At 38.7% G+C, this 22,034-nt stretch overlaps 1 protein-coding gene and 1 long non-coding RNA gene across 2 annotated transcripts in view; both read left to right on the forward strand.

Moving 5' to 3' along the window:
* Positions 1-316, forward strand: part of LOC126251557 (uncharacterized) — a 288,135-nt gene extending 287,819 nt beyond the window's left edge. Inside the window, exon 3 of the long non-coding RNA XR_007545756.1 lies at positions 184-316. This is a non-coding gene — a long non-coding RNA (uncharacterized LOC126251557). The remainder of the gene's footprint in view (positions 1-183) is intronic.
* Positions 317-326: 10 nt separating this feature from the next.
* The window catches only part of LOC126251558 (leucine-rich repeat-containing protein 15-like), a 43,204-nt gene continuing 21,496 nt past the window's right edge, over positions 327-22,034 (forward strand). Inside the window, exons 1-2 of the mRNA XM_049952075.1 lie at positions 327-443; positions 17,516-17,833. Coding sequence (XP_049808032.1) covers positions 17,661-17,833 — 173 coding nt within the window. The 5' untranslated portion in view covers positions 327-443; positions 17,516-17,660. The remainder of the gene's footprint in view (positions 444-17,515; positions 17,834-22,034) is intronic.

Here is a 22,034-nt window from a genome sequence, read left to right on the forward strand (position 1 = left end):
ACCGCGCGACCGCTACGGTCGCAGGTTCAAATCCTGCCTCCAGCAGGGTGTGTGTGACGTCCTTAGGTTGGTTAATTTAAGGAGTTCTAAGTTCTAGGGGACTGATGACCTCAGGAGTTAAGTCCCATAGTGGTCAGAACCATTTGAACCATTTTTTGAAGGTGTGTAACCGTGGTGTTGCAGAAGTGCCCTACGGACTGCGAGTGCGGGCCCGGCGGGCTGCGCGTCGACTGCCCGCACCTGTCGGCCATCCCCGCCGAGCTGCCGGAGGGCGCGCTGCTGGTGAACGTGTCCGGCTGCGGGGGCGAGGGCGGGGGCGGCGCCGGCCTGCAGGCGCTGCTGCCCGGCGCGCCCGCCGCCGCCGCCGTGCGCGTGCTCTACCTGCAGGGCTGCCACCTCGACGCCGTGCCCGAGCAAGTCTTCCACGCCTGGCACCAGCTCCGGTCAGTCGACCACCAAAACCAATTAGTAAATAAGCTCACCCCACAAAGTACTAGCCACCCTCGTTAAAAGGGCACATTGGTTGCTTTGGATCGCTGTGGAACTGGTACCACCCAGTCACGTGACCCTCCGCCATCAGGTACGGATACAACGAGTTGGGAGGTGGGTCATGACGCCAATAGAAAGTGTCTTCAATAGAAGCAACTATATTTTTACAACCAAGGTTTTCACAAAAAATAACTCGACTGTCTTCTTTGGGAGTAATTTCATTTATTCATCTACATTACTGTTATCCTCTTCAAAATATTCCCCATTCTATTATACACTTTTCCAATCCCCGAAACACTTCTGGAACTGGGATATCTTTTATCTCTCCCTACGATGCGTATTTAATCTCATCTTCATTGATGAAACGTCTCTTAAAGGCTTTCTTTAGTTTTGCAAACGGAAAGAAGTCAAAGAGGGCCACACCTAGGAATATATTTGTTATGGAGCTCCATTACAGTCATGTTTTGGGTAAAAAATCACGAAAAAGCAACGAAATGTGATCAGGTCCATTGTCATGAACAAAGGCCATGGCTTGATTCGCGACACATCAGGGTGTTTCGGCGGTGAATTTGGAAGTACAGGGTCATAAAAAAATTCTGTTAACATTTGAAAATTTAGTTGTTGTGGTCTTGAGTCCAGAGAATGGTTCGATGCAGCTGTCCGTGCTACTCTATCCTGTGCAAGCCTCTCCATCTCCGAATAACTACTGCAACTACATCCTTCTGAATATGCTAGTGTATTCATCTCTTGGTCTCTATCTACGATTTTTACTCTCCACGCTGCCCTCCAATACTAAATTGGTGATCCCTTGATCCCTCAGAACGTGCCCTAGTCCTACCAACCAATTCCTTCTTCTAGTCAAGTTGTGCCACAGAATCCTCTTCTCCCCAATTCTGTTCAGTACCTCTTCATCAGTATGTGATCTACCTATCTAATCTTCAGCATTCTTCTGTAGCACCATGTTTGGAAAACTTCTATTATATTCTTGTCTACACTGTTTATTGCCCATGTTTCACTTCATGCATGGCTACACTCCATACAAATACTTTCAGAAAAGACTTCCTGACACTTAAATCTATACTCGATGTTTCTAAGGCGCTGCAGTCATGGACTGTGTGGCTGGTCCTGGTGAAGGTTCGAGTCCTCCCTCGGGCATGGGTGTGTGTGTTTGTCCTTAGGATAATTTAGGTTAAGTAGTGTGTAAGCTTAGGGACTGATGACCTTAGCAGTTAAGTCCCATAAGATTTCACACACATTTGAACATTATACTCGATGTTCACAAATTTCTCTTCTTCAGGAACGCTTTTTATGCCGTAGCCAGTCTACATTTTTATATCCTCTCTACTTCGAACATCATCAGTTATTTTGCTCCCCAAATAGCAAAACTTATTTACTACTTTAAGTGTCTCATTTCCTAATCTAATTCCCTCATCATCACCTGATTTAATTGGACTACATTCCATTATCCTTGTTTTGCTTTTGTTGATGTTCATATTATATCCTCCTTTCAAGACACTGTTAATTCCGGTCAGCTGCTCTTCCAGGTCATTTGCTGTTTCTGACAGAACTACAATGTCGTCGGCAAACCTCAAACCTTTTATTTTGTCTCTTTAGATTTTAATTCCTACTCAATTTTTTTTCTTGTTTCCTTCACTGCTTGCTCAATATACAGACTGAATAACATCGGGGATAGACTGCAACCCTGTTTCACTCCCTTCTCAACCACTGCTTCCCTTTCATGCCCCTCGACTCTTATAACTGGCATCTGTTTTTTGTACAAGTTGTAAATAGCCTTTCGCTCCCTTTATTTTATCCCTACCACCTTTAGAATTTGAAATAGAGTATTTCAGTCAACACTGTGAAAAGCTTTCTCTAAATCTACAAATGCTATAAATGTAGGTTTGCCTTTCCTTAACCTGTCTCCTATGAGAATTCATAGGGGCAGTATTGCCTAGCTTGTTCCAACATTTCTACGGAATCAAGACTGATCTTCCCTGAGGTCGACTTCTACAAGTCTTTCCATTCGTCTGTAAATAATTTGTGTTTGTATTTTGCAGCCATGGCTTATTAAACTGATAGTTATGTAATTTTCACACCTGTCAACACCTGCTTTATTTGAGATTACATCGCCCTTGTGTAGACCCTCTATATACTCCTTCCACCTTTCTGCTTACCCTTCTTTGCTTAGGACTGGTTTTCCATCTGAGTTCTTGATATTCTTAGAGGTGGTCTCTTTTCTCCAAAGGTCTCTTTAATTTGGCTGTAGGCAGTATCTATCTTACCCCTAGTGATATATACTTCTACATACTTACATTTGCCTTCTAGCCATCCCTGCTTATCTATTTTGCTCTGCCTTTCGATTTCATTTTTGAGATTTTTGTATTCCTTTTCGTCTACTTCATTTAGTGCATTTTTATATTTTCTCCTTTCATCAATTAAATTCAGTACCTCTTCTGTTACCCAAGGATTTCCACTAGCCCTCGTGTTTTTACCTATGTGATCCTCTGCTGCCTTCGTTGTTTCATCTCTCAAAGCTACCCATTCATCTTCTACTGTATTTCTTTCATCTGTTTTTGTCAATCGTTCCCTAACACTCTTTCTGAAATTCTCTACAACCTCTGGTTCTTCCAGTTTATCCAGGTCCTATATCCTTTAATTCCTACCTTTTAGCACTTTCCTGTGTTTTAATCTACAGTTTATAACCATTAAATTGTAGTCAGAGTCCACATCTGCCCCTGGAAATGTCTTATAATTGAAAACCTGGTTCCTAAATATCTGTCTTACCATTATATAATCTGTCTGAAACCTTCCTGTGTCTTCAGGCCTCTTCCACATATACAACCTTCTTTCATTATTCTTAAACAAAGTGTTAGCCATGATTAAGTTTTGCTCTGTGCAAAATTCTACCAGGCGGCTTCCTCTTTCATTCCTTACCCCTAGTCCATTTTCACCTATCTTTTCCCTCTCTTCCTTTTCCTACTATCGTATTACAGTCCCCCATGACTATTAAATTTTCGTCTCCCTTCACTATCTGATCATCACATTTCTTCCATCTCTTCACCATCTACCGACCTGGTAGGCATATAAACTTGTACTACTGTGGTAGGCGTGAGCTTTGTATCTATTTAGTAGTTCACGGAATAGTCTAGGCAGCAAGGGTGTCCATAAGGTAATTTGTATAGGGAGGGGCTAGACCTGGAGGTATTGAGTATTTTTAATGTCTAGAAAGGCGAATGGTGACTTGTAAATAGGACCAGTTAGGTCACAGTTAAACACCTACATAATACCGACATTTTCTTATATTCTTTTTCTTTGCCTTTGCCTGAGAGCTGGGGAGGGAGTGGCTCCCTTCCCGTGCCCATGGGCATGGGCACCCTTGGTAGGTAGAGTTGTAAAAATTGACACACATGCTTGAAAAGACATGGGGTTTTATTGAAACCAAATAAAAGTGCACAAAATGACCAACAGAAGGTGCTTCATATGATACAAAAGCAATAATTAACATAACAGTTGATGTGTAGCAAAGACGATGTTCTTTATAGCAAATGTTAAAGGTGTCGGTCTTCATTCAACAACACTTGTGATCTAGGAACAATGTTGGGAACAGCACTGTACAGCATATCAGTAGGTATGGTGCAAAATTGCCGTCAGATGCTGTCTATCATCCCTGATGAGGTCGTATGATTACGACTTTTGGTAACCCTGTAACCAGTTATTGCACGGATTGAGGTATGGGGACCTGCCAGGCAAAGCATGATGGAAGCAGTGGCTCAGCGGGTGAAATATGCTCACTATTTTTATATACTTGAATTTAGCATATTTCGTGACAGTACTCACTTTTCCATGAAATGTTTATAAGATGATATTTGACTTTTCTGTGTTGGCTTCAGTCGTCTAGTGAATGTTTTATTCCACGATGCTGTTTCGTCGGCTGCAGAAATGACCTGGTTCAATGCGTTTGCCTCATTTCTGGTGCTTCAAATACCATTTCTTCGAATGTGGTTCCTTCTCGATGTTTATATAAAAAAAGTAGTAACATAGTTCTTCACTTGCAAATTATTATAACGGCGACCTGCACATTGTTCCACTGTCATACACACCGAGAGTTCACTGCCGACTGACTACTGTCAAAGAAGACTGCAGCTTCAAAGACATTTTACACAACACACAAGCTTCCACTTGTAACCAGTCTCTTTGATATTCTTCGTTACATTAATCAATATGCTGCCACTCTCAAACATATAAGCAAATTAGCATAAAATAAGGCAAATTACAATTCACCAAAAAATATTGTGACAAAAATATAAGGAAACATTTACAACCTCCCTCATTAGTTTTGGTATCGATAAATCCGGTAGAAAATAACACATCTCCCAGATCCATTGCACGGGCGAGCCTCACCAAGCGATGCGCACAAGAGATCTATGCGTGTAGCAGATCTAGCAACCACTGTGTCTTGCAAAAGCAGCATGAACGCCTTAAAACCTAATATTAGCGCAAACGAAGTTGGCAATCGATGCGATGGCTGATGGAAGCAACTGTAAGTGGGCAATGCCTTTTTTGGTCACTCCCTTTGCGCCGAGTGTGAACATTGTTTGCGCATATGATACCTTCGCAATACAATAGCAAATGACAGACTTTCAGAATTGGCGATTTTGGCTATAGAGAAGGGAACTGTAAAATCTTCAACCAAACGGTCGGAGTTCATATCTTGTGTTATCGACGTTTATGACTAAAAAAATGACAGGAGGATAGAATTAATTTATAAACAGATATAGTAGGTGCTATATTTTTATTAACCTGCAGCTGTTTAATATTTATATATAAAGATTTCCTTACTTGTTTCAGTCTTAGTAGAAATATGTAAGGTTACTTTCGCAGTATTTTTGTTTTACAAGTTTTTAAGATTTTTTTTTCGAAATTCACAATTCTCAGCCTACCCTACAAAAAAAAATGCCACACTTCGCCACTGCCTGTCTTGGTTCATAATTCAACAATTTTGGAACAAATTTTTGTCAAAAATTTCATAACACAACTCAGTTTATACATAAGCGTCATCGGCGACTTCTCCGATTGTGATTAGACAATCGTTCACAATCATTACTTTGTACGATTTCATTGTTCATTGTTGTGCTGGGGCGTTCAGGGCTCTCGTCATCTCCAGCGTCTACATTGCCTTGTTCGAAATGCTTATACCCGCCATAAAGCCTTGTTTTACTCATAGCAGATTCACCACAGGCAATACTTGACATTTATAAAATTATACTGCATTTTATTCCATCATTACGACAAAATTTAGTACGAATTTTCTGATCCTTCTTATACAAAATTAATAATCGCAGATACTGCTAAGGCACTTCGAACTTATTGACAGCTCACAACAAACTAAATATCTGGAAGTGTAACTTTGTACATATACTTTTCGAACATGTTTATCAATACAACAACAAAAAATCGCCCAAATCAGACTAACACAACATCTGAAATAACAAAATTGCCATTACTGTCTGGACACATCTTCTACGAGGGTAAGTCAATTATTATCCTCAAAGTAGTTATAAAATTTTATTGTAATCAAATAGGAAACTTACAAGAACGTAATTTTTTGACATAGTCACCTTGGGTTTCAACGCATTTGGTCCATCGTTGTACAAGCTTGCTTATGCCCTTATAAAAGAAGGTTCTCGGTTGAGCTGCGAGCCAGGAATGCACTGCTTCTTTCACTACTTCACCCAAGGCAAATCGATGGCCCCTTAATGCCGGTTTGATTGGAACAAACAAGTGATAGTCAGAAGGGGCAAGATCGATACTATATGGAGGATGATCAAGTACTTCAAATTTGAGTTTCTGGAGTGTTTCAGCAGTGTGGGCAGCAGTATGCGGACGGGCATTGTCGTGCAGCAACACAACACCTTTTGACAGCAATCCTCGGCGTTTACTTCGTGCAGGCTTTAGCCTGGCAGTAAGCATCTCACTGTAACATACACTGCTTATTGTTGTGCCCCTTTCCCCATAATGTTCCAGTACTAGGCGTTGTGCCTCCAAAACAACTGTAAGAATCAGTTTGGGTCTTGAACTTTTCTTGCATGGCGGAATTGGATGTTTCCACTCTATACTCCGCAGTTTACTCTCCGGCTTGTAATGATTGATCCATGTTTCGTCACCAGTAATGATCCTGTTTAAGAAGTTGTCCTCTTAGTTACCAAATGTTTTTGCAGATGTCCAAGTGCATTTGTTTGTGCAACTGTGTTAGTAGTTTTGGGACCCATCTTGCACAAACTTTATGAAACCCAAGTCTGTTGAGGATGATTTCGTAGACAGAACAGTGACTAATTTGCAGACGATGTGCCACTTTGTCAATAGTTAATCGTCTGTCTAACAGAATCATTTCACGTAAACACTCGATGGTTTCTTCATTTGTGGCAGTAAATGGTCGTCGGGCTCCTTCATCGTGCGTAACACTTGTGCGACCATTTAGGAATCTTTCAATCCATTCGTAGACACTCCGTTGTGGAAAAAACACTGTTCTCATACTGTAACGAAAGTCTTCGATCAATTTCGGCCCCTGATACGCCTTCCGACCACAAAAAAACGGATCACTGAACGTTGCTCTTCTTTGGTGCAGACAGACAGCGAAGCAGCCATGATTAACAGCATGGCTGTGATAACAAAACTAATGTAGCAGCTTGAAAATTGCAAAGATATAACAACAAATAAATAAAGCACGTGTCATCAATGTTATCACGACAGTACTACCAAAACAAACAAAAATATAACTAAATTGCAGATAATAATTGACTTACCCTCGAATATCAGTATCCAAATTTCAGGCCCAACTTTTCGAGAACAAGGTAGCAACAGAACTGAGTCTTTAAAACCGCAATTCATTACAGAACTTATAAAGTATGTAAAACATGGGATACTTTTCAGTTGCTTACTTGAGTGCCTTCTCGTATGGATGAGTATGCGGTCTAACCAGTAACATTCCAACTGGGTAAAGATGCCCATGCACACACTGATCTACCTGCTGCCAACAAATCTGACACAGTTCATGAGTGCACAGGTCACTCCGACAACCACATTAAGTAAGGAAAAGACCTTCTGTGAAGAAAAACAAGAAGAAGAAGAAGAAGAAGAAGAAGAAGAAGAAGAAAAAACAAAACAGTTTCTGAACGTAGGTGAAAACGACTGAAATAATTGGTATTCTTCTCATTCACATACTCGTACAGTTGCAGTTTGCATGCCAGACTAAAATTGTAGTGCCAAGTGAAATACTAGTGTTAGTGAGTGCACACGTAGATTTCATATTCTGTGTATTATGACGTTATTGAAATTATTTTTATAGTTCTTAAAACAAAATCAAATAGGGGTAATGCAGGAGTAGGTTTAATAATGAATAGGAAAATAGGAATGCTGGTAAACTACTACAAACAGCATAGTGAGCGCATTATTGTGGCCAAGATAGATACGAAGCCCACACCTACAACAGTAGTACAAGTTTATATGCCAACTGGCTCTGCAGATGACGAAGAAATTGAAGAAATGTATGATGAAATAAAAGAAATTATTCAGATTGTGAAGGGAGACGAAAATTTAATAGTCATGGGTGACTGGAATTCGAGTGTGTGTAGGAAAAGGGAGAGAAGGAAACATAGTAGGTGAATATGGATTGGGGCTAAGAAATGAAAGAGGAAGCCGCCTGGTAGAATTTTGCACAGAGCACAACATAATCATAACTAACACTTGGTTTAAGACTCATGAAAGAAGGTTGTATACATGGAAGAACCCTGGAGATACTAAAAGGTATCAGACAGATTATATAAAGGTAAGACAGAGATTTAGGAACCAGGTTTTAAATTGTAAGACATTTCCAGGGGCAGATGTGGACTCTGACCACAATCTATTGGTTATGACCTGTAGATTAAAACTGAAGAAACTGCAAAAAGGTGGGAATCTAAGGAGATGGGACCTGGATAAACTGAAAGAACCAGAGGTTGTACAGAGTTTCAGGGAGAGCATAAGGGAACAATTGACAGGAATGGGGGAAAGAAATACAGTAGAAGAAGAATGGGTAGCTTTGAGGGATGAAGTAGCGAAGGCAGCAGAGGATCAAGTAGGTAAAAAGACGAGGGCTAGTAGAAATCCTTGGGTAACAGAAGAAATATTGAATTTAATTGATGAAAAGAGAAAATATAAAAATGCAGTAAATGAAGCAGGCAAAAAGGAATACAAACATCACAAAAATGAGATCGACAGGAAGTGCAAAATGGCTAAGCAGGGATGGCTAGAGGACAAATGTAAGGATGTAGAGGCCTATCTCACTAGGGGTAAGATTGATACTGCCTACAGGAAAATTAAAGAGACCTTTGGAGATAAGAGAACGACTTGTATGAATATCAAGAGCTCAGATGGAAACTGTAACATTATGTGATTGCCTTATCATTTTAACTCATTCACTAATCGAGCAGTCGCTCGGCAACAGCTACAGTTAGCAAATAATGTTGCGAGAATGTAAAAGGTGAACGACCTGTGACGTAACTTGTTTATTGTCGAAGCGCCGTCAGAGATACTGTGAGTTATTGACTTTGAAAACCGCGGCGCGAAAAACGGACAGAAGAAGAACACTCTTTTACATTTTTTTTTACACGTTTTGTTTTGTTGTACGAGATATTCTCGATGAACAGTTACTCATTCTTCTGTTGTCTCCTGTAACTTGTGTCGGACGCGCATGTCTTGCCGCCGTATTATTATTGTCAAAATTAATATTGTTCTAGTGTAAAGTAAATGTGTAATACTAAAAGTGCCTAGCAGTAGATTTATTGTGCGACGTGTATGTGAAAACGTCAAAAGGAATTGTTTTCATTAAGAGAAGTGCCAGTCAAAACGGCATCCATGTTAATTTCTTCGTTGCAGTGTAAGTTCGTCTATTAATTGCCATAAATTCAGAGTTAAATGGAACTGGTGTATGGACTATTCATTTACTATAGAATCTATGTCTCACTTCTTCATGAAATTATTTAATTTTCTATATGTTTCTGCCAAATAGAGAGTTCACAGTCACGAATTCTTTCGTCGAGTTCGGACGGAAGTTGCATGCGGCGAAATATTTTCTCCGCGCCATATTCTACTGGTAAATGCATGATAAACTACGGTCCCTTAGGAAATTCATGTTGAGCTATCCAAAATAATTATATTTTGAATAGGCATTTACTCTCCTCTGCAATGCAACTTCCGACTGATCAGACGATCCAACAAGAAACAGCCGCAGACGGTCGGCGTTCGCAAATATGTTTCCACCGCTGATTATAGCTATATGATACAGCACAAAAGTAACATATTGTTATAATTAGAGACTACCAACGGGGACATTTATAACTGTATGTTTATGTATATATATCACGTAAACATATCGTTATAAAACCCAGTTCTAAGCAAAGAAGGGAAAGCGGAAAGGTGGAAGGAGTATATAGAGGGTCTATACAAGGGCGATGTACTTGAGGACAATATTATGGAAATGGAAGAGGATGTATATGAAGATGAAATGGGAGATATGATACTGCGTGAAGAGTTTGACAGAGCAGTGAAAGACCTGAGTCGAAACAAGGCCCCCGGAGTAGACAACATTCCATTGGAACTACTGATGGCCTTGGGAGAGCCAGTCCTGACAAAACTCTACCATCTGGTGAGCAAGATGTATGAAACAGGCGAAATACCCTCAGACTTCAAGAAGAATATAATAATTCCAATCCCAAAGAAAGCAGGTGTTGACAGATGTGAAAATTACCGAACTATCAGTTTAATAAGTCACAGCTGCAAAATACTAACACGAATTCTTTACAGACGAATGGAAAAACTAGTAGAAGACATCCTCGGGGAAGATCAGTTTGGATTCCGTAGAAACACTGGAACACGTGAGGCAATACTGACCTTACGACTTATCTTAGAAGAAAGATTAAGGAAAGGCAAACCTACGTTTCTAGCATTTGTAGACTTAGAGAAAGCTTTTGACAATGTTGACTGGAATACTCTCTTTCAAATTCTAAAGGTGGCAGGGGTAAAATACAGGGAGCGAAAGGCTATTTACAATTTGTACAGAAAGGAGATGGCAGTTATAAGAGTCGAGGGACATGAAAGGGAAGCAGTGGTTGGGAAGGGAGTAAGACAGGGTTGTAGCCTCTCCCCGATGTTGTTCAATCTGTATATTGAGCAAGCAGTAAAGGAAACAAAAGAAAAATTCGGAGTAGGTATTAAAATTCATGGAGAAGAAATAAAAACTTTGAGGTTCGCCGATGACATTGTAATTCTGTCAGAGACAGCAAAGGACTTGGAAGAGCAGTTGAACGGAATGGACAGTGTCTTGAGAGGAGGATATAAGATGAACATCAACAAAAGCAAAACAAGGATAATGGAATGTAGTCTAATTATGTCGGGTGATGCTGAGGGAATTAGATTAGGAAATGAGGCACTTAAAGTAGTAAAGGAGTTTTGCTATTTGGGGAGCAAAATAACTGATGATGGTCGAAGTAGAGAGGATATAAAATGTAGGCTGGCAATGGCAACGAAAGCGTTTCTGAAGAAGAGAAATTGGTTAACATCCAGTATTGATTTAAGTGTCAGAAAGTCATTTCTGAAAGTATTTGTATGGAGTGTAGCCATGTATGGAAGTGAAACATGGACGATAAATAGTTTGGACAAGAAGAGAATAGAAGCTTTCGAAATGTGGTGCTACAGAAGAATGCTGAAGATTAGATGGGTAGATCACATAACTAATGAGGAAGTATTGAATAGGATTGGGGAGAAGAGAAGTTTGTGGCACAACTTGACTAGAAGAAGGGATCGGTTGGTAGGACATGTTCTGAGGCATTAAGGGATCACCAATTTAGTATTGGAGGGCAGCGCGGAGGGTAAAAATCGTAGAGGGAGACCAAGAGATGAATACACTAAGCAGATTCAGAAGGATGTAGGTTGCAGTAGGTACTGGGAGATGAAAAAGCTTGCACAGGATAGAGTAGCATGGAGAGCTGCATCAAACCAGTCTCAGGACTGAAGACAACAACAACAACAACAACAACAACAGTTCTTAAAACAACTGTGACACATGTAGTTTCAAAAGCAATATATTCTGTATAGTAATTTTTGGATGTTATGCTGCTCCATTGTAAAACTGGGGTAAACATATTATTATTGTTACATTAAAATAGTTCATATATATTATGGTAATTAATCAGTTTATTATTATTAAATTGATACAGTTTGTATGTTTTATTGCTGTTAAAACTGTGCACTTGTGGCACCTTAAAAGTGTGGATGACACAATCAGTGACTTGTGCCCCCCTCCATAACCAAATCATGGATCCACCCCTGTCCACTGTTGACGGAAGTGGAGACAGTGAAGTGACGTGTGGTATGTGTGCAAGTGTGTTCTGCGGAATCAGCACAGTACGAGGTTGGTTTGATAAGTCTGATAAATTTCTGTGAGAGTTGAACATTTTTGTTGGATCTTCCTGTTTGGTAAGCTCAATTATTACAAGCATAATAGAAAGAACAACGATGTACAGCATACAGTTCATTTAGACAGCCATTTGAATTGGTCACTGTGTCACCTGCAACTGAAAATGGAGAAAACCATAGTTTGTGCTGTTATTAAACTTGATCATTCAGAAGGTTGGATTGCACAAATCAAAACAGAATAGGATTCAGTTCATGTGCACCCTGCACCATAATTGAAGATTATTTACTTTTGGATGAATGAATTTAAACATAGTCAGACAAGCACCAAAGATGAAAAACACTCCAGCCATCACCACAAACAAAATGGTGGATATAATCCGTGATATGATAAGGCAAGCCTGCTGAATAAAAATTCGTGAAATTGCTGAGACTGTAGGCATCTCAACTTAGTTAGTGCATAATAGCTTGCATGGAGAATGGCCATGAAGAAGCTGTGAGAGAGTTGGGTGCCACAATTGCCCACAGCAGAGGAAAAGTGTATCCGGCACAACATTTTGACACAATGTCTAGCAAAGTTTAATTCCAATCCACAAGACTTTTTGCTCCAGTTTGTGACTGTTTAAGAAAACTAGTTCCTCATTATGTACCAAGAGTCAAAGTAATCAACAAAGGCTGATGCAAGTGCACCGAAGTTCAAAGACCATTTTGTCAGCTGGCAAGGTGGTGGCCACTGTTTTTTGGGATTCCCAAGGAATAATCCTCATAGATTACTTGGAAAAACGTAGCACCATAACTGGACTGTGTTATGCTTCATTGTTGGATCATTTGACACTTGTATTTGTTGAGCAAAGACCAAGCTTGGCACAGAAAAAAATGCTGTTTCACCATGATAATGCATCATCCCGACATCTACATAAACAATGGTGAAAGTGCATGAATAAGGCTTTGAATTGGTTCCTCATGCACCCTATTCATCAGACTTAGCCTAAGTGACTTCCTCCTCTTCCCTAACTTCAAACTTGGGCTTGAGGGGAAGAAATTTTGATCAAAAGGAAGTAGTGATTGCAGCCAAAACATATTTTGCAGAGTTTGACAGAACCTATTTTTCCCATGGGATGAAAAAGGTGGAATATCACTGGACCAAGTATATATCCCTTAAAGGAGACTATGTTGAGAAGTAATGAGAGTTGTTTCTGAAGCAGACATATTTATTGCTTTTTTACCTGACTTTTTCAAACCAACCTCATAATATTGGTTAATGTGGAGATGTGACACAGTGGCAGATATGCCCCCATGGCCACACTGTGAATCATGTTGCACCATTTGTTGGTGTACTGTTCAACATGTCTAAGAGGAATAGTGTACGACTTGGTGCCAATTAACATGACATACGAACAGTTGTTGTAAAAAGATGGTAACTGATGGGGAACGGAGATAAGAGTCACAATTTGTCAATGACAAGCAATTCCAAACCTAACAGGAACTGCTGCTGTTTGTGTATGCAGGTTCATCTCATCCATTTATAGAGAAACATTTTGAAATAAACTGTATGCAGTGGACATTTAAAGTCAGAAACCTTGTAAAAGGTTTCAGAAGTAACTACACATTTTCAGTGGGCCCAGTGACACGAAATGGGACAGTAGCTGACTGGAGGCACGTAGCATAGTCTGCCAAGTTGCAGTTTCATCTTTCTGCAATGGATGCAAAGTGTAAAATGCATCAATGGCCCAATGCAGTATTTAACCCATTGTGTGTGGAGTCTGTAGTGTAGGCTGGAGGTGATTTTATTATGTAATGAAGGTTGTTTTTTGTCCTATGTGCTTATATTTTGTGGCTTGTGCATTGAGAAATTTCTCACTTTGCTCTCTTTACCAATATGTGTTTGGATAATGTATCATCATCATCAGTGTTTCTCATTATTTTACAGACGAACAATAAGTAAATGTAGAAGGAGAGTATATGCTCTGGTATCCAGTCCAAAGGCTGGTTTGATGCTGCTCTCCGCCTACTTACTGTTTTTAAGTTTTAGTCTCCATTTATAAATGTTACTCTTGTACTTCTGTCCCCCACTGAACTGACAATTCCTCGATGGTTCAGGATTTGTCATATAAACAAATCTCTATCAGTCAAGTAGCCATACATTACAGTACCTCCTCTTTAGTTATCTGATCTGCCCATCTAATCTTCAGCACTCTTTCTGTAACACACATCTCAAAAGTATCTGTTCTTTTCTTGTCTGAACTGTCCATAGTCATACAAGGCTATACCCCAGATAAGTACCTTCAGAAATACGTTTCTTGCTATTGTCAGTCTGAATTTTATATCATCTGTCTCCTTTGGCCATCATCCTTTAATTTTGCTGCTCAAATAACATGTCATAAACTCTTTTCAAGTCACTATCCATTCAGTTCAATTGCTCTTTCAAATCTTTTGTTGTCTCCATCTCTGACAGAATTACTATGTCATTGACAAACCTCAAAGTTGTTTCTCTTCTCTCTCATCTCTAATTCCTTTTCCAGTTATCTTCTTGGTTCTCTTCAAAGTTTGCTCAATGCACATACTGAACAACACTGGTGGTAGACTACAAACCTGTCTCATTCCCTACTCAACTAATACTACTTCCCTTTCATGTTCTACTCCTATAACTGCAGTATGGTTTCTCTACAAGTAGTAAATAACCATTTACTCCCTGTACTTTATCCCTGCTGCTTTCAGAATTTGAAAGTGTGTGTTCTAGGCAACATAGTAAAAAAATTCCCCTAAATCTTCAAATGATATTAAGTATAACTTTGACTTTTTCCAAACTATCTTCTAAAATAAGTCATAGGGTCAGTTATGCCACACATTTCGTTGGAACCATATGTGGTGTTCCCTGAGGTCAACTTCTACCAATTTTTCCATTTTTTTGTAAATAATTGGTGTCAATATTTTGCAACAATGCTTTATTAAACTGGTGGTTTGGTAATATTTTAGGTTAAATAAATAAATATTCACATATTCTTCTGCTTTCTTTGGAACTGGAATTATTACGAGCTTTTTGATGTCTGAGGGTATTTCACTTGTCTTACTTTGCATATCAGATAGTGATTTAACTGTGGCTGGCTCTTCCAAAGATTTGGTCGTCATATTCACAAAAACTGTTTCAACAAAAATTTATACCTTAACAGCACACTGTGGTTTGTTTCTGCCCATCTTCTGCAGCTTGACTGATATTTTAACAGTGTGTCATTTAACAGGATGAGGATTTCTTTAAAAGTACTCTAAATTCTCTGGAGTGAATGGGTAGGTCTAAAATGAAACTGTAGTGGTTCCCTCCCGATCTCTTCTGTTGAAAAAGATCAAAATAGGGATTATACTTACAGTGATACATTGCTGTACTTAAATACGCTAATGCCATATGTTGTCCCTTGCATGAAATTGCATTTAGAGAGCTACATTGGACACCTTCGGGGGTTTGATAGTTGTCTGAGAAGATGCTTGCTTACCTCCTTCATCCTAAAGGTCTGTTATTCCCATTGGAATTCTTCTCCATAGGTTGTGCTATCTAACATTCATAATTTTAATAGTAAAATTCAGTGTGGCATTTGGGACTGCTATTACTATTACTGTAATAATGTTTAAAGTGTTTCTTTAAAAAAAAGGCGTGCCACCTTATTTATTTGTCAAAGTGAAATAGAGAAACACTTATAACAATATGGAATATGAAAAAAAAAAGTTACTTGAGAGACAGTCATAATCCATAAATCATTGTACCGACTGCATGTGGTCTCAAGCATATCTTCACTGTCTTTCTGTCAGTCTTTTAATATCAGGGTAACAGTGCCAGAGATAAGGTTATCATTTCTCATTTTCACTTATAGAAATATAACTGGTCAGTCTGATCATGAATTATGATTACCAAGCTAGACTAGTTAAATGTTGCCCATCTCAGAGGCTGATTGATGAGTACGTTTAACCAGTTTATGCATGCTTGTCCTGTGAGCATTTTCATGATACTTATGGCTATTCCTGCCAATATTTGTCATCAAATTATAATTAATTTTTATCTTTACAAATTCATTGTTTTAAAATAAATTGCAATAACGTTTAAGTGTCAGCATGAGAAAAGACTCAAGCATGGTTAATTGATTTTCTGATAAATCATATATTAAATATTATTTCTGAAATTTATGCATCCTCCTACCAATTTTGATGCAGGATTTCCTTCAGTCTGCCATCAGTCAAGGACAAGTCTCTCACTGTTTAAACTTCCCCACATTCCAGGACCAAGTGTCTTCACCATCTGTCTCATGTGGAGAGGGTAACCTGTCTCGTTACCGACATGCATGGCCTAAGCAGCGAATGCAATTCAATACACATGACAGATCATGATTTGCAAGGTGGCGTAAATGCCATGGTGTATTGTATTTATCTTTATTATTGTTATTTAACTTACTACTACTGGTATTAATTTGTTACTTGCATGATCAAACTGCTGTGCTAATGAAGATCGTAGTTTGGAAGATATGTTACTCATGATTGTGAATTTTAAGGAGAACTTCATGAGTAACATCACAATTCAGTACTAAATAAATTACTTTATGTCATTGTAAATTTTTTCAATCTCTTAATCTGTGAACCAGTGGCCGAGCGTACTTTACTATTGTGATGGATTTTGGCTGTGTTCTCTCTTGGCGAGGATAATCTGCTTGTTGTGCTGTTTGTAACTGTTCACCCGTATCCCTATTTACTTATTCATTAAACCCACTACTACATTGCCCTTGTATGATTCTGTGTTGATAACATGTACTCATATGACCAGGATACGTTTCTTCTGCCTGTATTTTAATAATTTCATTTGTCTCCACACCTTGTCTAAGGCATTACATTCATAAAAGGTTTTCAGAGTGGCATCCTCCAGCAACTATGTAGGCATGTCATAATCTCACAAAGTTTCATCGTAACCTTCTGGACAACCCCAGTGTTGTTCATACGATGCGGCAAGTTGCGAGAACTCTTACCACACGATACTCTTAAGTCTCTACAGATTTTTTGTACTCGTGACAGTTGACATGACACAAAAAGAACAAACTCAAGTAATCAGATAATGGAAAAGAGTCTAGCTACAAAACAGGATGTCTTCTGTCTTTCCACCATTCACATAATATTGATGCAGGTGTTCATTAGCAAGAATTCCTGCTATCCCAAACACTGTTAGAACAACACTGGCATTCCAGAATAAATGTTTACCTTGCACCTTCCTGGCAGGTTAATAATAAATACCGGACTGGGACTCGAACTCAGAACCTTGCTTACCATGCACAATGTCCTTAATGGCTGAGCTATCCAGCCATGACTCATGACTTGCCCTCACACCTTTCCTTCTGTCTCTCCCTGTCTCCTACCTTCCAAACTTCACAGAAGTTTTCTTGCATACCTTCCTGGATGAAAGTGTATTACATAAAAATGACTTACTCATGGCCTACAGGTTGGTACAGAGTGTTATGTAGTATAGTCACCGTAGACAAGGCTTTAAACCATATGTAAAGATAAAAAAAAAATATAATGACCTAATAGTGAACTTTTTATGTTGCAGGTGGCTGTCTCTTGCTCGAAACTCAATCCAACGTATTGATGAACGTGCTTTCATTGGAGCATTAAGGCTTGAATCTCTAACGTTGAGCGATAATCCCCTGGGTCCGTATCCACCAAGACTGGAAGATATACCCAGCCTCCGTGTTATGCAGCTGCAGCGGTGTAACATTTCAGAGATCCCTCTACCAGACTCATTTCTGGGTGACTGCTGTCCCCTGATGACTGAACTCTGGTTGTCATACAATCTAATCAGTGATATACCAAATGGATCATTCACAGAGCTTCCAGGGTTACAGTACCTCTATCTTTCCAACAACAGGTGGGTCTTCGTGTTAAGCGTCTTCAGACAACCTTTTCTCTTCTACTTTTTTCTTTTCTTTTATTCCCCGTCAAAAAAAGTAAAATGCTCATTTTCTTTGTCAATTGAAGCTCAAACTGCTGTTGATTCGAACATAACTCCAGAATCTAGCTTAAGCACTTTCCTCTACAATTCTCTGAAATGAACATCATAATTTCCCAAAGCTTCAAATGAATCACTTCCAGTAACAAAGGGAGATTATAACGTGTTCCTGGAGTGCAATATATGTGCCAGAAATATTGTGATGTGAATGAAAATTTGTTTGTTGGTTAGCAAGAATGTTGTGGAGAGTTTTAATGACGAGGGCAGTTAATGCAGTGCTCATTGTGGATGATTTTAAATTTTTTACCTGCATTCAACCTTATAAGGGCAACTTATAGTTGCAGCTGATACTTCAGATGTGGGATAAATGGGCAGAACTTACAGATTCTATTCAGAATCTCTGCAGCAAACATGTGCTGTTTTGAACTTCCTGCCGGGTTAAAACTCTGTGCATGAACGGGAGCTGAACTCGTTGCACAATGGAACATGAAACTAACTACCACAGCGGAATCTTATAAGATATGGCTGACAAAACTGAAAGAAGTTTTGGTTATTCATAAAGGCTATTAGTGGTATCAAAGCTAGTGTCCAGACACCCATAGATGACACAGGAACCAAAATTAAGAGTAGCAAAGCCACAGTAGAAATGCTGAACTCCAGTTTCAATTATTTAGAATTTAAGGGTAGTACCCCACAGTAGATCAGATACATAGCAAAAGTGAGCGATCTGGATATTAAACAGAGTGGCATAAAGACACAGCTGAAATTGTTAAACTGGAGAAGACCTCAAGCCCTGTTGGAATCTGTATCAAATCCAATACAAAATTTTTAACTGAGCTAGCCTCTTTTAACCATGATATATTTTAGACCCAAAAAAAAGGGGTGGGGGGGGGGTGGGGGTGGCAATAGCTGGAAGAAAGTAGAGATCACACTTTCAAGAAGGGTAACGGAAATGATTCACAGACTTATGTTATTGACATTCAGCTGATGTAGAAGATTAGAAAAAATTCTAAGCTCAAACATAATGAGATATCTCTAAACAGAATGACCTCCTCCATGATGACCAGTGTGGATTTTGAAAACATCAGTCCTGTGGAACTCTGATGCTTTCTTCATGCGACATCCTGAAAGCCCTGAATGAAGGCAGTTGGGTTTGTGCAATATTTCTTGACTTTCAAAAGCATTTGGCCTAGTAGCCTACCAATTCTTGTTAATGAACGTATGATCATATAGGGTATCAAATGAAATTTGTAACTGGATTGAAAATTTTTTGGTAGGAAACAAACAGCATATTATCTTAAAAGGAAGTCACAATAGATGTAGAATTAACATTTGTGCCCCAGAAAAGTGTGTCAGGGCGTTTGCTGTAAATGTTGTATATTAGTGACGTGATGGACAGTATCATAATGGACAATATTAATAACAACCTCAGGCTTTTTGCAAATGGTGCAGTTGTCTGTAATGAGTGTTTGTCTGAAAAAATCTGCATGACTGTTCAGTTAAGTCTTGGTAAAAGCTCAAAGTGATGCAAAGATTGAGAACTTGCTTTAAACGTACAGAAATCTAAAATTATGCAAAAGTGTAGAGTCTAATTACTACATTATCTATGAGTCACAATTGGAATCAGTTGAATCATAAAAATATCTGGTTTAAATATCTGTGGGGATATGAAATTGAATGATTACATCGGCTCAGATCACATAGGCTCAGTCATAAGTAAAGCAGGTTGCAGTTTTCAGTTCATAGGTGGACTGCCGGGAAAACGCAGCCAGTCTTAATATAAGATTGTGTACAAAACCACTCTGCACCCCCTCCTGGAATAATGCTCAAATGTGAGAGCCTTATACAAAATAGGGTTAACAAGAGGAAATACGTAGATGTTGGATCTGGAGAAAGCTGAAAGAAAGAACTGAAAAATGCAAAGCTCCTGGAGTATGTGGCATTACAGTGGAAGTAATCAAAGCCACAGGACCTTCTGGAATTGTGTGTCTATGTAGAATAAGGAGGATAATATGAATCAACAGAGTGATTCCTGATTATTAGACTAAAGCAATTATTGGACCTGTTTTTGAGAAAGGTAACAAAACTCTCCATGAGAACTATAGATGCCATATTAAAAGCTACAAAGGTGGTAAGAAAGAAATGGGAATTTGGGAAAGACATAGTAGTTGCATTCATAGATATTAAAAAGGCTTACAGCACTGTTTGAAGGAAAGAGAGATCTGACTGGAACTGTCAGAAGGAATGTGATTTTGAATCAGAAACACGCATAACAAATGCCTGAATTGTAATTATAAAGAAGTGGCAAAACATTAGAATGGTTTAGAACAGATGAAGGGGTTTGACAAGGAAATGTGCTCTTGCCAGTGCTCTTCATGGTAGCCACTTAGAACATCAAAAGGAAAGTTCACCGAGGATCAACAGCAAATGATATGAACAACTAAATACCTGGCAGAGGGTAATTGAAGAAGAAGGCGGTAAAATAAGCTCATAAGGTAATGAAAATCAGCAGGGAAAATGAAAAAAATGAAGGGTGTAAGCTGTAATGGAAAAATTTTGAAAGATGTAAATGCTTCCAAATATCTCTGAAGTAAGCTAACAAGGAAAGGAAAAGTCAAGGAAGTAATTTTGTATGGGATAGAAAATTGTTCAAAATTTTAATACTGTGTACCAGACATGATTAACAAGTATAAATACCTGCCAAAGCAAAGATCATGATATAAAAATCGGTTTATCTGCCATTTCTGACCTATGGATCAGAATGTTGAACCTGGACAAAGAAATATCTGAGTAGAATACAAGCAACAGAGACGGACTTCCGACAAGGATTCTAGGGTAAGATGAGAAGTGATAGGATAAGAAATGACACACTTCTGATCAATCCTGTAAAAGAAACTTTGGAGAGAAATAGGATGAAATGATTTGGCCATGTTAAAAGAATGAGAAAAGAAAGGCTATCACAAAGAGCTCTGGAGTCGACAGAATCTGGAAGAAGAACAAAGGGAAAACCAAGAATGAGATGGAGAGATTAGGTGAAGGATGTTGTGAGCTGAAGATTATTACAGTGGGGGGAAATACCGAGTGATAGACTGTGGGAGAACAGAGAAGATTGGAAGAGGCTTTGTGATGAACTGCATAAGCAGGTAAATGTTTTAGTGAGAGAACAAGGGGAGGGGGGGGGGGGAGAAGAAGAAGAAGAAGGGGTATTGTATATATATAAACAAGGGCAACACAAAGGATCGCAGGTTTGTTTAACTCATGCGAGTGTCTGTAATGTTGAAAAACCTAAAGTAGCTGGTGTCTGAATAAAGGTGTCACCTCATGAATGAAAAACATTTCAGGGAGCAATACTAAGTGAAGTGAGGAATCTAGAAATATAATTTAGCCTCCTATGTATCACTCTTGTAGGGAGCATAAAGACAGGATTAGACTAATTACAGCATGCACAGAAGCCTTTATACACTCTTCCCCTGCCCCAATTGTAAATGGAATGGAAAGAAATGCTAGTATGTGGTACAATAGGAAAGTACACTCTCTCTCTCTTTTTCTCATGCACTTAAGTGATTTGCAGAGTATGGATATAGACATAAATCTTATAATAATAATAATAATAATAGTAATAATAATAATAGCTTTATTCAACATCGAATGGTATACTGCACATGTTCAAAGAAACAGTAATGATTACAGTTATTGCACAATACACAAGACACATTCTTCTGAATACGTCATTAATTTACAAAATTACAATAAGATGTTTACTGATTTCCATTTACACAATTTCACAAAGCATTTGTTGTTCTTCATATACATATGGTACTCTTCTAATTTTATTTCTAGTATTGTACTGGTGGAAATCTGAATAAGTGTTTGGGTGCAGTCTTTTCACAAGCAATATGGCTTTTAGAATGTATGTGTTTATAACTGGCTGGTTTTAACTGAGTGAGTAAATGTGAATTAAAGAGGAGAGAGATTGTGTCTTTTTAAATTGCTTTGTATCTTGGTCATTTTTCACTTTTGCATGTTTTAAGTATCATCAGATAACTTACTTAATCAGCAGTCTTTTTTTTTAGATATTGTTGCAAGTGAGATAATGAAACCATACAGGTCGGCTACTTCA

This window comes from Schistocerca nitens, chromosome 4, assembly GCF_023898315.1.
Source record: "Schistocerca nitens isolate TAMUIC-IGC-003100 chromosome 4, iqSchNite1.1, whole genome shotgun sequence".
Taxonomy (NCBI): domain Eukaryota; kingdom Metazoa; phylum Arthropoda; class Insecta; order Orthoptera; family Acrididae; genus Schistocerca; species Schistocerca nitens.